Source organism: Ochotona curzoniae, unplaced genomic scaffold (genome assembly GCF_017591425.1).
Source record: "Ochotona curzoniae isolate NIBS_2020 unplaced genomic scaffold, NIBS_Ocur_1.0 contig_908, whole genome shotgun sequence".
NCBI lineage: Eukaryota > Metazoa > Chordata > Mammalia > Lagomorpha > Ochotonidae > Ochotona > Ochotona curzoniae.
The window spans coordinates 12,387,190-12,400,260 of record NW_024466607.1 but is presented as its reverse complement, the minus strand read 5'-3'; the positions used below and the strand labels follow the sequence as shown (position 1 = coordinate 12,400,260).

Sequence of the window (13,071 nt, the reverse complement as noted above, 5' to 3'; positions counted from 1 at the left end):
AGGAATGCTGGGTCAGAAGGGAAATTGGGACTCCATTACAGATACTCCCAGACGGGATACAGGTATCCCAAGCAGTGGCACAGCCCACTGTGCCACCATGTCCGCCCCTGGAATGGGCGATTTTGTTGTTGCTCCTTGGACAGCTCTTCCCAGACTCCTACTTTGAAAAGGCACATCTGTTCTGGTGGCAGCATGCACCGAGCTGTTGATTTGACTAAATTTGATCATGGAGTTTCTACTAAGAATGATGCCAGCTTAGAAGGACAGAATGAATCCTGGTATGTTGAGTATTCTTTTAAAATTTTTCTTTCTTTTCCTATTTTTAACTTCTATTTTTCTGTTTTTCAAGAAAGGGGAAAGTGTTAAATGCAAACAGTGGCTGTCCTTCGAATTTGGTGGTATCTGAATGCCTTCCATTTAATTTTTTTTCTTAGTGCTTTTGTTACCATTTGACTTATTTTTTTCTATTTCCTTGTAGCAGATTATCCTGATTTTTCCTTTTGTCTTTGCCTGAGCTGGGTGTGGCCTCTTTCATTCTGACAGCCCAGGCTTTTAGTCTTAGGAGTTGTTGATCTCAGACCCTGCCCTGGAAGGAGCTTTGTGGCCCGAGCTCCCAGCCACACTTCCTGCCTGCAAGTCTGTGTGGAGGATGGTTCTCTCCAGGAAGCTTTTCCTCTAGTGTCTGGTGGGGGGCCCTCAGAGGGCAGGCCCCTTTCTGCTTCCCACCAGCTGATTCTGCCCTGCAGCCAGGAGAAGTCCACTTCCGTGGCTGATGGCGAGCTATATCACTTTTCAGTGATCCTACATGGCAGGCACTAGCTGTCTAGTGTAAATGGAACTGGTACTTAAACTGTAAATGCAGCCGGAGAGGGCACCTCTGTCCTCCTGTCCGTGCTGCCTGTGGCCTCATCTGGAGACAGGCCGAGGCAAGAAAGATGGACTAAGAAGGAGCAGCAGGCCAGCAGGGAGCTGCCAGCAGGGAGCTGTGAGAGCGCTGGTTTCCAGGAGCTGCCTCCTGCTGTTGCGAGGGTGCTCTCTGATACCTTGGTCTGAGTTCCAGTCTGCACTCCAGGAAGAATTCAAGGAGAAAACATAGATGCAGTGAGTGGAGAAGCCAGACTTACTTAAAGGGGGACGTATACACAGGAGGGTCAGCGGGCAACCTGAGAGCACTGTGCTTTTATAGTAGGGGCTGGGGCACAAGGCACACAGTGTCTGGGGCAGGGCTTGGGCGAATGTTCAAAGAAGGCAAGGTTTGGGGCATGACTCGAGTGCCACTCAATTCCATACCCTTGTTTGGAAATCTTGAAAATGGCATGGCATCAGGTGCATCATGGGAGTAGGTGTGACAGAAGGAAAGATCTTCAGTCTGCTGGTTCACTCCCCGAGTAGCCACAATGGCTGGAGCTGAACCATTGCAGAGCCAGGAGCCAGGAGCCAGGAGTCTCTTCTAGATCTTCCACGTTTTGGCAGGGTTTCAAGGCTTTGAGCCATCCTCTGTGACTTTCCCAGGCCACAAGCAGGGAGCTGGAAAGGAAATGGAGCAGCCAGGACCAGAACCGGCACCAGTATGGGATCCTGGTGCTTGAGGGGGAGAATTAGTCAGCTGAGCCATTGCACTAAGCCCCCTCAGTTCCTCTGTGGGCCCCTCCCACCACCTGATGTGTGTGATCTCTTGCATGGCTCTTTTGCTCTTCTGCAGTCAAGGTAGTGTTGTGGATGCTTGACAGGCTCCTCCCTGGCCCGGCTGCTTGCCATTTGTGTTTCCTTTATTCGTCCTAAGAGAGTGACTGGAAACTTGAAAGCTTCAGGCCACTTGCACAGTGGAGGTGCTCAAGTGACTGGCAATTGCTGGAGTGTACTGCACAGGGGGTCAGCCACAGCTCTGCAGAGCTTGGAGGAGGCAGCGGGTTGCTCAGCCGACCTGGTGCAGACCACAGGGGTCCCCATGACAGTGGAATCCAAAGTCTAAACAGCTTTCTGTAGTTGCCGCCTCTTCCTCGTCCTTGTAGGACTGCACCTGTCCTAAAGCTACCCCGACCCACCATGCTCAGGCTGCCTTGGATTCCACCAGGAGTGGCTGCGTTTGCTTTGTCTGATACAGAAGTGATGCTGAGTTGGTGTTGGGGCTGGAGTCACAGGAAGCCTGTGATGTAGATGCTGCAGTGGATGAAAGATCTCTGTCTCTCCTCGTCTGTATATCTGACTTTGCAATAAAAATGAAATAAATCCCATCTAGGGATCCAGCAGGAGGTGGCTGCACCCCACTCCCAGCTGGTCCCAAGGACATGATGGGCAGGGAGGATAGAGCCCGTGGGGTGGAACAGGAGCCACTGGGCTACCTGACGGAGAGGAGGTGGCGCTCTGCTTCACTGTGCTTGCCAGGTAAACTTTCTGTGCATTTACAATAAGGTCAAAGCTAAAGAGAACAAATTCTGAGGCCCTTGTGCTACGTGAGATATACGCATGGGGGCAGAGCAGCTCGCATTCTGGTGGCTCCTGTGGCCTGTTTGGACTGCTCTTCAGCTCTGGGTGACAAGGCGGTGTGCGTCGTCTGGCCCTGGCGGCCGTGTGCACGGAACATTTGTGATCGCCACTTGAACTTGTGCTTCCCTGAGTAGAACTGATTGCCCCATGAAACGTTGCCATTCCCCGGCTACCATGCCTGGTGCTCTTCCAGTTGCCCGGCTGGCATCTCTAAGGGCACAGAGGTCCTGATGGCCATGGGGGAGCCTCATTTTGCAGCCGAGCAGGGAAAGACGACCCCACCATCTACGTGGGTGGGATAGGGAGTCTGGACGTGGCGAGAGACAGAGGCGTTGCTTTCAGTAGAAGCCCGCCTCCGTCTTCACCCGACTCCTTCAGGACAGTGCTGTGTCGCAGATGTGCAGGGCCCCACAGGCATGTGTGTCCTCTGCCTCCACACGGGGCACAGCGTGGGGCACCCAGGCCTGCTGGGGCTGACTGAGGAAGGTAATGGAAGATGCCCCCTTGCACTGTAACACGACTGGTTTCTGCCAGAAGCCAGATCCCCCATGAAAAGGGAGACCTTGAAACAGCTTGGCTCAGGAGTTGGAGCCCTTGTGTGTGAACTTGTGACTGTCCTAGAGCAACCTGTGCAGTGCCCTGGCCTGGGGCAGGACATGAGGAGGGGTCGTGCAGGGTCCAGTCCAGATGTGTCAGCCTAAGGGCTGGAAACCAGTGTCTCGTGCAGGTCCCCGGCACATAGCAGGGCAGTCCTAGGATCCCAGGGCAGGGGGCGTGGGGGAGTCGACCCCTCCTTGCGATGACGACCGACCTGCGGCAGGCAGCACACAGGTGCCTCTCCAGGCAGGTCATAGTGGGTAGTGAGCATCTGACCCTGATGAGGGCCTTTATTTGGGGGACAGCTGCCCCATACCTTAAGGAGGCCTTCCACGTGATTGACCCTGTTGTCATGTTTTGTTCCGTTTCTGCCTAAGTGGCTCGGCAGTCACTCCCTTCCAGCCACTGGGCTGTGCGCGCAGGGGCAGACTGCTTTGCACTCCTGAGGACACCAAGGGAGTCTTGGTCCTAGCCAGCCCCTCTGTGCAGATGCTCCCGCGGGGCTGTGTGCCCGGGCTCATCCCTTGCTGTGGCGTTCGTGCCTAGGAGATCGGCCCACCTCAGGAAGCAGCGTTTGTCCATATACATTGCCACTTACTAATCTGGCACTTTTGCATGGAGAGGCCATGACGTGAAGTAGACACCTACATGCCAGGGCAGTGGCAGGGATATTAATTTGGGGCAAGGCTGTTTGTCTGACTTGTCCAGAATGACATGGAAATACCACTTTGCTTCCCCCTCACAGAGGCACATGAGGCCACTGTGAATCAGCCCTGAGCTTTGCTAGGTGACATGGAATCACAGCACCCAGGCTGGCCACATGCTCCTCCAATATTTGTTCCATATTCTCTTCACAAATCGGCCTGCAGGTCATCCAAGGTAATGGGTGAACGTCATCCCTCTCTTAGAGTCTCTACCCAGGATCTCCTGCTATCCTGCACTCACCTCCAGTGCTCTGTGCTATTCTTGGCTCCACCAAGAAAATGTTAAAGAGAGGACTGAGCATCAGAAGCCATGTTGAATTCAAGAGCTATTAGATGGAATGGCTTGGGTTTCTAACAAGCAAAGCTAGGGGATGGAATTTGGACAGCTCGGATACCTTGACTACTAGTGGCAGTGTTTAGTCTGCGGTCTCAGAGCCCAGACAGGCTGCAGTGACCAGCAGCTTAGCTCAGTTGTGACTATGACCTCTTTTCCAGGGGTCCCACAAAAGATGCTGACCACATGGGCTAGAGCTGCTTGTGTGTGGTGGGGGCAGAGAAGGAAGCCACTGCTGTTCCTTGACCACCTGACACCGCACGTTTGTAGCTGGAAGCCGTGAGGGGGAACAGGTGCAATTGGACTGCAGGCCATGTTTGCAGTGAGTGTCCCTCCATGGTGACTTCAGAAGCCCTGGGGTGTGCATTTGACCACTTATCTTTCTGTTTGACATTTGTTTCTGTTTTGGTTCTTTTTTGTGAGGAGGGCGCAGGGGGTGAGCCCTCCTGACTAAATGCCTGAGTCAGGTGACTTCATAAAAGAGATTTGACACAGTCCCGGAGGTCCAAGGCCTGCATCTGATGATGGTCTTCCTGCTGACTGAGTCCCCAGACGCAGGGCATCATGTAGTGATGGGGTGTGTGTATGCGTTGTTTTCTGGTCTCTTTCCTCTACTTGTAAAGCCGCCAGCATGCAGCCATGGAAGCTGCACGTGCTAACCTGATTTCGTCTTAGCCCCACCTGCTGACACCACCCTCTCACACCCTCACAAAGGGGATTAAACCTTGACATGTGAAACCTTGCCATCTCCAAATCCTGGCAGCTTTGGTCCTGGCTTCTTAACTCTCACACACACATTTCTGTTTCTGTCAGTATGCACACACATACCACGCAGAATAACAACGCTCCTAACACTGGCTTTACCTAAAGAAGCAGTGTCTTCCAAGTTCATCCATATATTTGAGGCCCTTAAAAAAATCAGAACTTTTTTTTTGGCATTAAGTGGACAGAGTATGACTCCTTGATACAAGTATTACATGTGGGATAATAAATTAGCTGCAAGCCCTAAGTCTTGAAATACCTTTGTTCCTTAGGCGAGGTGCTGGGCACCCGGTGTGGGCCTCTGTGTGGGCACCCAGGGGCCTCTCCAGCACAACAAGGAGTCTCTTCCTGTCTTTCCTGCTTTTTCTTCTTGCTTCCTTCCCTCTATCACTGTTTCCTCTTTCCTTCTGCCCGCCCTCTCCTGTTCTCCCCTCCTCTATCCGCTCCCCTCTTCTCTCCCTTGCCTTCCCCTCTCCACTCTCCTTTTCTTTCCTCTACCCTCCCCTCTTTTTATTTTTTAAAGAATTACTTGTTTTTGTTTAAAAGGTAGATTTTACAGAGAGTCAAGGGGACAGAGAGAGAGGAGGGAGGAGGGTCTTCCATCCGCTGGTTCACTCCTGCAATGGCCAGAGCTGAGCCGATCTGAAGCCAGGAGACTGGAGCTTCTTCCAGGTCTCCCACATGGGTGCAGGGTCCCAAGGACTTGTACCATCCTCTGTTGCATTCCTAGGTGATAAGCAGAGAGCTGGACCAGAAGTAGAGCAGCCGGGACATGAACCAGCACCAAAGGTAGATGAGCTTACAGTGTCACTGCACTGACCTGCCTTTTTCTTTTTTTTTGAGTAGTTTTTTTTAAGTAGCTCTTCGGAAGACAGCTGACCATCAGCTAAAAGCAGGAGACTCCTCTAAACCATTATGCTATGGAGTTTCCTGCTGCGTGGGCTCAGAGAAGCAGGTGAGCCCTTGAACAGACAGCTGTCCCCAGTGGCAGCATTCCTTGGGCGCTCTGGCGAGAGTGCAGTAGGGGAGAGTGTGTTCCTGCCTTGGGCTCAGCCCCAGTTAGGGGCAAGCTGGTCATTATCCTAGTTTTACACCGTTGCGGGCTAAAATAGTAATGTCCCTCTTCCTCACATAGAATTGGCGTCACCTTCATCTGTCTTTCCTGCTCTCCGTGTGAGGATGTCCCTCCCAGGCCTTTGTCAGCCTTGACGCAGGTTGTCACAATGCACCTGTTGAGGCTGACTGGGAGCCCCTGACGGGGGTGGTGTCTCATTCCCTTAGGATTAGTCATAGCTTGCTGGGTCCTAGAGACTTTGGGTCTTTGTGTGGCCACTTGCTCCTCTGCTTTATAATTCCCACTTGGCTTCTGACTGGATTCCATGCCATGGGGCTAAACCACCCTGAGCAAAAAGGGTTATGGCAGGGTCCCCAAGCTAGGACTTTGGCGGGCCACTATGCCGTGGGGTCCACCATGGCTGTCCTAGGTCTGGGGGAAACATTGTTTAAGTCTCATAAACTCTCTGGGGGCAGGTGTTGGACAGAGTGGTCAAGATGCTGCTAGAGATGCCCACAAACCATGTTGGAACGCCTGGGTTCAAAGCTTGGCCCTATAGAAGGTTCTAGCTATCTGGGAGCTAGAACTGGGAGGCAGCTGCTGAGGGCCCAGGTACTTGGGTCCCTCCCACCCACGTGGGAGAGCCAAATTGCATTCCAGGCCCTGGCTTCAGCCTGGTCCCACCCTAGCTGTAGTGGGCATTTGGGGTGTGAACCAGCAGATTGAAGATTGCCCCTCATCCTTCCTCTCTCGTTCCTTCTCCCCTTTCAAATAAAATGATCATAAGTAAAAATTAAAAAAAAAAAAACCTTGGGGCCCACATTGTGATGCAGTAGGATGGGCCACCACCCAGGATGGCTACACCCTACGTTAGAACATCATTTCAAATTCTGGTTGCTCCATCCCCAGTCCGACTTCCTGCTCATGTCCCTGGGTCCCTGGAGCCCACGTGGGAGACCTAGACGAAACCCCGTCCTCACTGTTGTGACGTTGGACAGTGAACCAGTCAGGACATGGGTGAGCTCCCTCTTCGTCACTCTGCCTTTCAAGTGAAATGACGGGATATTAGGAAAACGGAAAGGAACTCTTTTTATTCTCTTCAGGGCAAAGGGATCCAGACGCAGCCTGCCCGTTGCCTGGGTTCTGACCGTCGCGGGCCTGCCAGGGTGGCTGCCGACGGTGGCGCACGTCGCTCTGTGCTTTGTGCACAGTGATTTGGAGCGTGACTGATGACTTGTAATGAATCAGGAGTTGGGGTGATTTGTGTGTGTGTGTAGTTGGAAAAGCTGTGTGCATTACTCTGCATGTACTTTCATGAAGGATTTAATTAAGGCTTTCTGAGGAAGCCCGGGTTTTTTAAAGGGGGTAACGTTGCTCTCACCCACTCACTCCTTCGCCTGTTACTAAAGAGCAGAGACCAAGAGCCGAGCCGCAGGAGGCAGCCTGGGCCCACAGCAGCCAGAGCGGAGCCACGGTGTGGTCCGGGAGGGGACCATGGGCACCCAGCTTGCTTATCTCAAAGAGCCAAGGGCCAGTGTGAAACTGAAGGCTTGTTACAAATGCAGAGTCCTGGGTGCCCCGCAGACCAGGGAATCCGTCTGACCAGGTCCCAGGATTAAGTGGCCACAGGACCAAGTGTTCCCTGAGGTTCTTTCCGCATCAGAAGCCTAAAGCAAAGTCTGCAGGGAGGGGCTGCAGCTGGGCTATGGCAGCTACAGGTCCCTGTCACTTTGCTGTTTCTGTCACAGGGAGCAGGGTCCGTGGCCCCTTCCCGGAGAGGCAGCCCGTGGTAGCAGGAAGCAGTCCCTTTACCCGAGGGAAGCCGTTCAAAGGCCAGGCTAGCACCAAGCACGTCTGCTTCTGTCTGCCCACCTTGTGGGCAAGCCCAAGGCTGCAGCCCTGGCCTGCTCTCCCAGAATAAGTGCAGGGCCCTACCCTGGCCTCGTGGCCTCTGAATGCCCACCTAGGGCCAGGCCAGTGGACCAGAAGCTCCATGCTACCCAGCTTAATGTTTGAGCTGCAGCTGCAGGAGTCTCCCAGCAGGTCATGCAGCACCAGAAGTCAAGCTGCACCCCAGGTGCCCCTCAGCCTCGGAGGCTGGCCCTGCTCAGGGACCACTAAACTCCAGTGAGGCCAATGGAGCCCCGCTGGCGAGGGGGGATGGACTTGGCCCAGCTGACGAGGCCATGTTATCCTGGCTAGATAAGGCCAGGGTCCTTCTCTAGCCATGGGTGGCTTGTGGCTTTGAAAGAAGCCTTGCTCTAGGATGGATGTGGAGGGGGTGATGGTACCTGAGCCCCATGCCATGGGCCCTGGCTCACCCCGCCCCCATCTGTATCCTAGGGGACTCTGCGTCTTTCAGGCACTGCCCTCGGTGGCGGGGCTGGGGGACCGTAGGGAACACACTACAAGAGCAAATGGGGGTATGGCAGGGGCAGCCCCCCAAGGGTCCACCAGGGCTTGGTCTTAGAGGCAAGCAGGGCTCTCTGCAGCAGCTGCTGCGAGGCCTGGCGCCCTGTCACCCAGTGTCATCTGATGACCTGGGTTTTCACAGCAGCCCTGTGCAGCAGCACACCCCAAAAGAAGCCTCCTGTGCTCCCCTTTCTGTTTTTCCTCCCCCATGGAATGCCAGGGCAGTGTGGCCACAGGATCCTGTGACAGGCTGGGGGGCGTTTGTCCTCAGTGTTCCTGCGCATTCATTTATCTAGCCCTTGATTTCATATGATTCTCCGAAGACATATTCCTGTTCTCTCCCTTTAAGCAGATCCCTGCTCCAGGGCTCAGCTGTGAGCCCAGCTCTGCCGTCGGGGTTCCCTTCAGACCCAGAGCGCTAGGCAGGCAAGTTGGCAGAAGCAGAAAGTGGCTCACGGGAGAGCCACGGCTACAGCATGCTGCATGGCTAGGCTTGTAACTGGGACTCACAGGGCCAGGACACATCAGCTCCCGGGGGCAGCCCTGTAGAGGAGCCACCCCCAATGTACTGTGCTGTGACGGCATGGTCACCCATCTGCCTATCAGAAGCAGTCCTGTGAGCCCAGCTGGGCGGTGGGTACACAAGGGCGAGGGGCCCAGCTCAGATCTGCCCGTGAATGCCAGAGTGGACTTACGAGGGGTGGGACCTCCCAAGACTCCACGGACCTCCAGGACCTACCCAGGCAACCTAGCAGGAGACAGCATCCTGAGAAAACAGGGTCCTTAACTAGCCAGCAGAAGGGCACCCCTCTGCAGGCCAGGCAGTGTGTAGTGTAGACCCCAGCCCTGTGGCGCTCAGGGCTCCTGCAGTGTTTACACTCAGAATGTCATTGTGTCTTTGCTGAAGTCAATAGCTGTGACCGCAATCTGTGCCTGTGTCTTCAGCCCAATTCATAACTAGGGCCAAGCTGCAGCCAGGGCGACTGCCGCCTGGGGTGGGAGTGAGGCAGGGAGTGCATGGGCCTGTGGATGCAGGGGCTTTCCATCCTGGCCCATGAGTGTACCCCCTTCCTGGGAGGAGATGGTGCTGAGTGGGCTGCGGGGCTGTGGCAGGTATGAGGATTGGGCGTGTCAGCCCTCACCACTGCCCCACCCCATGCACAGCCCTGCTATCCCTGTGCACTGGAGACTTGCCCTGGCCACACTACCAAGGTTGTGCCCCTCAGGCTGTACCGGTCCTCTCCCAGGCCTGCCCCCCACACCCCTCTTCCTGGACATCAAGGCAGCAGAGTTGCCAGCCACATCAGTGTCTCACCGTCTGCTGTGGTGCTGCCAGTGAGGTTTCCATAATGTCTATGATGCTGGCATCCCACACTGGAGCACGCGTTCAAGTGCCAGCCACTCGGATTCTCGTCTAGGTCCCTAGTGTCCCTAGGGAGACCCAGATGGACATAAGCTCCTGGGAGGGCCACGCCTGCCCGAGCAGCTGAGGACGGCTCACCTGTAGGCTCACCTGGGCCCTGTGTTCTCTCAACAGCAGATGAAGCTTGTGGCCGAGAACCTCAAGGAGGAGCCCAAGGAAGCCAGGCAGGAGACAACGACCTGAGTGCCAGCCAGCCGCCCTGCCCCTTCAGGTCCTTCCTGTGCCCCACACACTTCCTCTGCATCGTGCTGCACCGCGACCTCACAGAAGGTGACAGCCACTCCCGACCTCACCATGGCCCAGCAACTATGGCAGGGTGCTGCTTGTGCACCGTGCATGTCATAGAAGCCCAGAGGCGAAGGTGGGCGAAGGTGGGCTCCGCTGGGTGCTGCAGTGAGTGAACTGAGGTGCCCCCACCCCACTGGCTCCCCCTCCCCTCCACTCCTGTTCTGTCAGCAAACTTACCGCACACATGGTGGTCACCGAGCTATTAAAACCTGCACCTCTCTGTTCCTGCGTGCCTTCCCATGCTCTGAGCCCCAGATCAGGTGGTGCCTCGTGCAGTGGTGAGGTGGTGGCAGAGGAGGGGCTTGGCCTGAGGTGGGCACCAGAGGTGGCAGCTGAAATGGGGGCTCTCCCGTGGGGGGCACCGGGCTGTGGTCACAAGTGCACCAAACCCACTGCGCCAGGCAATGGGCCAGCTGCCCTGACTCTGCCATAGGACTGGAGGCTACAGAGGGGGGTTCGCCCATCTGGCAATGCTGTCCCCCTTCCAAGCTGTGTCAGGGATGGGGGCTTCCCTTCTTCATGAGCAGAGGCTATGACTACAAGGCCCCTGGCTGGCCTTTTGCCATGGCCCAGCTGTGAGGAATACTCTGGAGCCAAGGCCAATCTTCCTGTCCATCCTGCCAGCAGCGTGAGCCAGGCCAGGGCCTGCTGTCCCCCGGCACAGGCTGCTGAGGTCGTGGGGCCCAGGGGAAGGTGGGCAGGTAAGGGGACAGCATGCTCCTCCCTGGTGCCAGCTCTGGGCACAACCCTGCTCTTACCAGCTGCCATTACCTGCGGCATGGACTCCTGGCATCGGCCTTGGCCCTGCCCTTCCCCAGGCAGCAGTGGGCACGTTCTGCCTGCAGTCTCCGGAACAGCCTTGTGTCAGTGCGTGGCAGCCACCAACACAGGCCTGAGGCCCTAGGGCCAGAGCTTCGTCCTGGCCTGGTTCCTGTGCATGCTGCAGGACGAGAGTTGAAATGAGGGCCTTGACCCCAAATCCCTGTCTCACCACACTGGTTTGCGGGGGAACAACCACGTGAGTAAGGTTGGTGGGAAAGCAGCAGGTCCTGGAGGCCCCAGCCTCCCTGCCCTCAGGACTGCCCTGCGCAGCATCTGCACCTGTGCCTGAGCTGGAGCCCAGCCAGGAGCACCACCGGGGCTGATGGACACGGGGAAGAGTCAGGCTGCATTGCTGTGGCTGATCTCTTGGGGTCCCGGCATACCTAGGTGACGGTGTTTGTCTTCTAACCGCCCCTGGAAGCCAGCCAGGAGTAGGCCAACCTGCAGTCTGCTCCCCTGGGTAGCTCTCAGCATCTGAAAGCACTGCCCTACCCCTGCCCCCAGCTCTCCCGGCCACTGACCTGATGCACTGGTGACCTGGCTGTGCCACCTTTGACTACTCCCCGACACTGTGGCCACCATTCCAAGGAGAACGTGCCACAGTTCTCCCCAACACCCTGAAGGCTTACAGGTTATTCCTAGTCCACCCTGTCCCCAAAGGCTGGGAGACCCCTGCTCATCCACAGCCTGGTGAGGGAGTGACCCAGCAGGCAAGGCTGTCTGCCAAGGGCATGGGCACCAGGTCCATGCCCTGCACCTCTTGGATGAGGGCCTGCAACTCAGGGGGGTGGGGTTCGGCCACACTAGGAGACCTGAGGGGTCTGGGGATGCCAAGCCCTTGCCTGCTCACCTTTCACAGGGAACAGAGATCATGGGCCAAGATCCTTGGCAGCCTACAGAGGATCGGCCCAGTTCCCGCACAGAGCACCTGAGTGCTGGGGCCAGCTGCCTGCGAGGCCCGAGGTGGCCTTCTGGAAGCCTCAGGGAGCAGCCCCTTCTCCCTGTGGCCACCAGCTCTACACTGCCCTGCCAAGGCTCCACAGGGGGCCCACATGCCAAACCTGCCTGGGCAGGGCCCTGCACCCCAGGCCTAGAGCAGCCAGACCTCTAGCTCTGCTGTGCCTAGCTGTGGATGGTGGCCAGGGACTGGTTGCCCCAACTGTCACACGTGCCCGACTCACCTGCCTGGAGCTGAGATAAGCTGTCCTCGAGTTCCGTCTCGCAGCCTACTGCCTCCTCATGCAGCCATTGTATGTCAAGGTCCGTGACGTGGACCCTGGGCCTCTGCAGGGTTGTGGCCTCAGGGCAGGCAGGCGGGCAGTCAGGCAGGGACCTGCTGTCTGTCTGAACGACTCCACTGCCAACCCCCCATTAGGGGCGTACCGGCTGAGGCCTGAGAACCCATTCGTGTTCCTGCAGAAGCAATCAGGGCTACCCAGCCCTGCAGCCCAGCAGCCCAGCTTGGGAGCCCAGCCATAACGTGCCCACGTCTGAGAGGTAAGCTAGGTGTCCGGGCCATTGCCTTCTCCCCCTGCAGCTCCTGCTCTTCCAGCAGGAAGGCCAAGGCCACAGGACAGGGATCGTCAAATGCATGCCCAACAAGAGCAGGACCTGCTGTGGTGCCTTAGAAGCAGCCAGACACCAGGGACTCAAGAGGGGCCTCGTGGATCAGTTAGATCAGGCCTCATGGATCACACCCAACTTGGGCAGCTTGGACATGAGGGACTGGGACGTCTGGAACCTCAGGGAACTGGAGGAAGGGCCTGTCTGGCTTTTTCTGGTGCTGGGAAGGGGTCCACTAAGGCTGCATGGCACCCATCCATCCCAGCTGCCAAAGTGAAGCGGCCCGATGCGCTAACCCAGGGCCCCCAGCACAGCAACAGGCAGAGCTGGGCCTGCTGCAGAAGGCTGGTCAGGGCAGTGGCCTGGGAGGAGGGGAGGGGAGGGTCAATGTGGGCAGGCCACAGCCTAGGGTCTTAGGGGCCACCACACAAGGACCAGGCCATCTAGTCTGGGACAAGTTTGGGCCTGGAGGTCAGCCCTGCTTCACGTGGAGTGAGGGGAACGTGACTGATCCTTCTGCCTTAATCAACTGGAAAAGCAAGCAAAGTACGGGAAGCGACAGAACACACAGGAAACCAAGCGAGGTAAGCCCTGCGCCTGCCAGCTCACTGCCTGGGGGGGAAGC

General features: G+C 56.5%; 1 protein-coding gene across 10 annotated transcripts in view; it reads left to right on the top strand.

The window, feature by feature from the left end:
- Nucleotides 1–13,071, top strand: part of ANO10 (anoctamin 10) — a 107,416-nt gene that overhangs the window by 83,959 nt on the left and 10,386 nt on the right. For 5 of the 10 annotated variants that reach the window (XM_040994325.1, XM_040994318.1, XM_040994319.1 and 2 more), the window contains exon 13: nucleotides 9,888–13,030. In XM_040994325.1, coding sequence (XP_040850259.1) covers nucleotides 9,888–9,956 — 69 coding nt within the window. In that variant the 3' untranslated portion in view covers nucleotides 9,957–13,030. The remainder of the gene's footprint in view (nucleotides 1–9,887; nucleotides 13,031–13,071) is intronic. The other 5 variants (XM_040994327.1, XM_040994326.1, XM_040994324.1 and 2 more) reach the window with 5 other exon arrangements.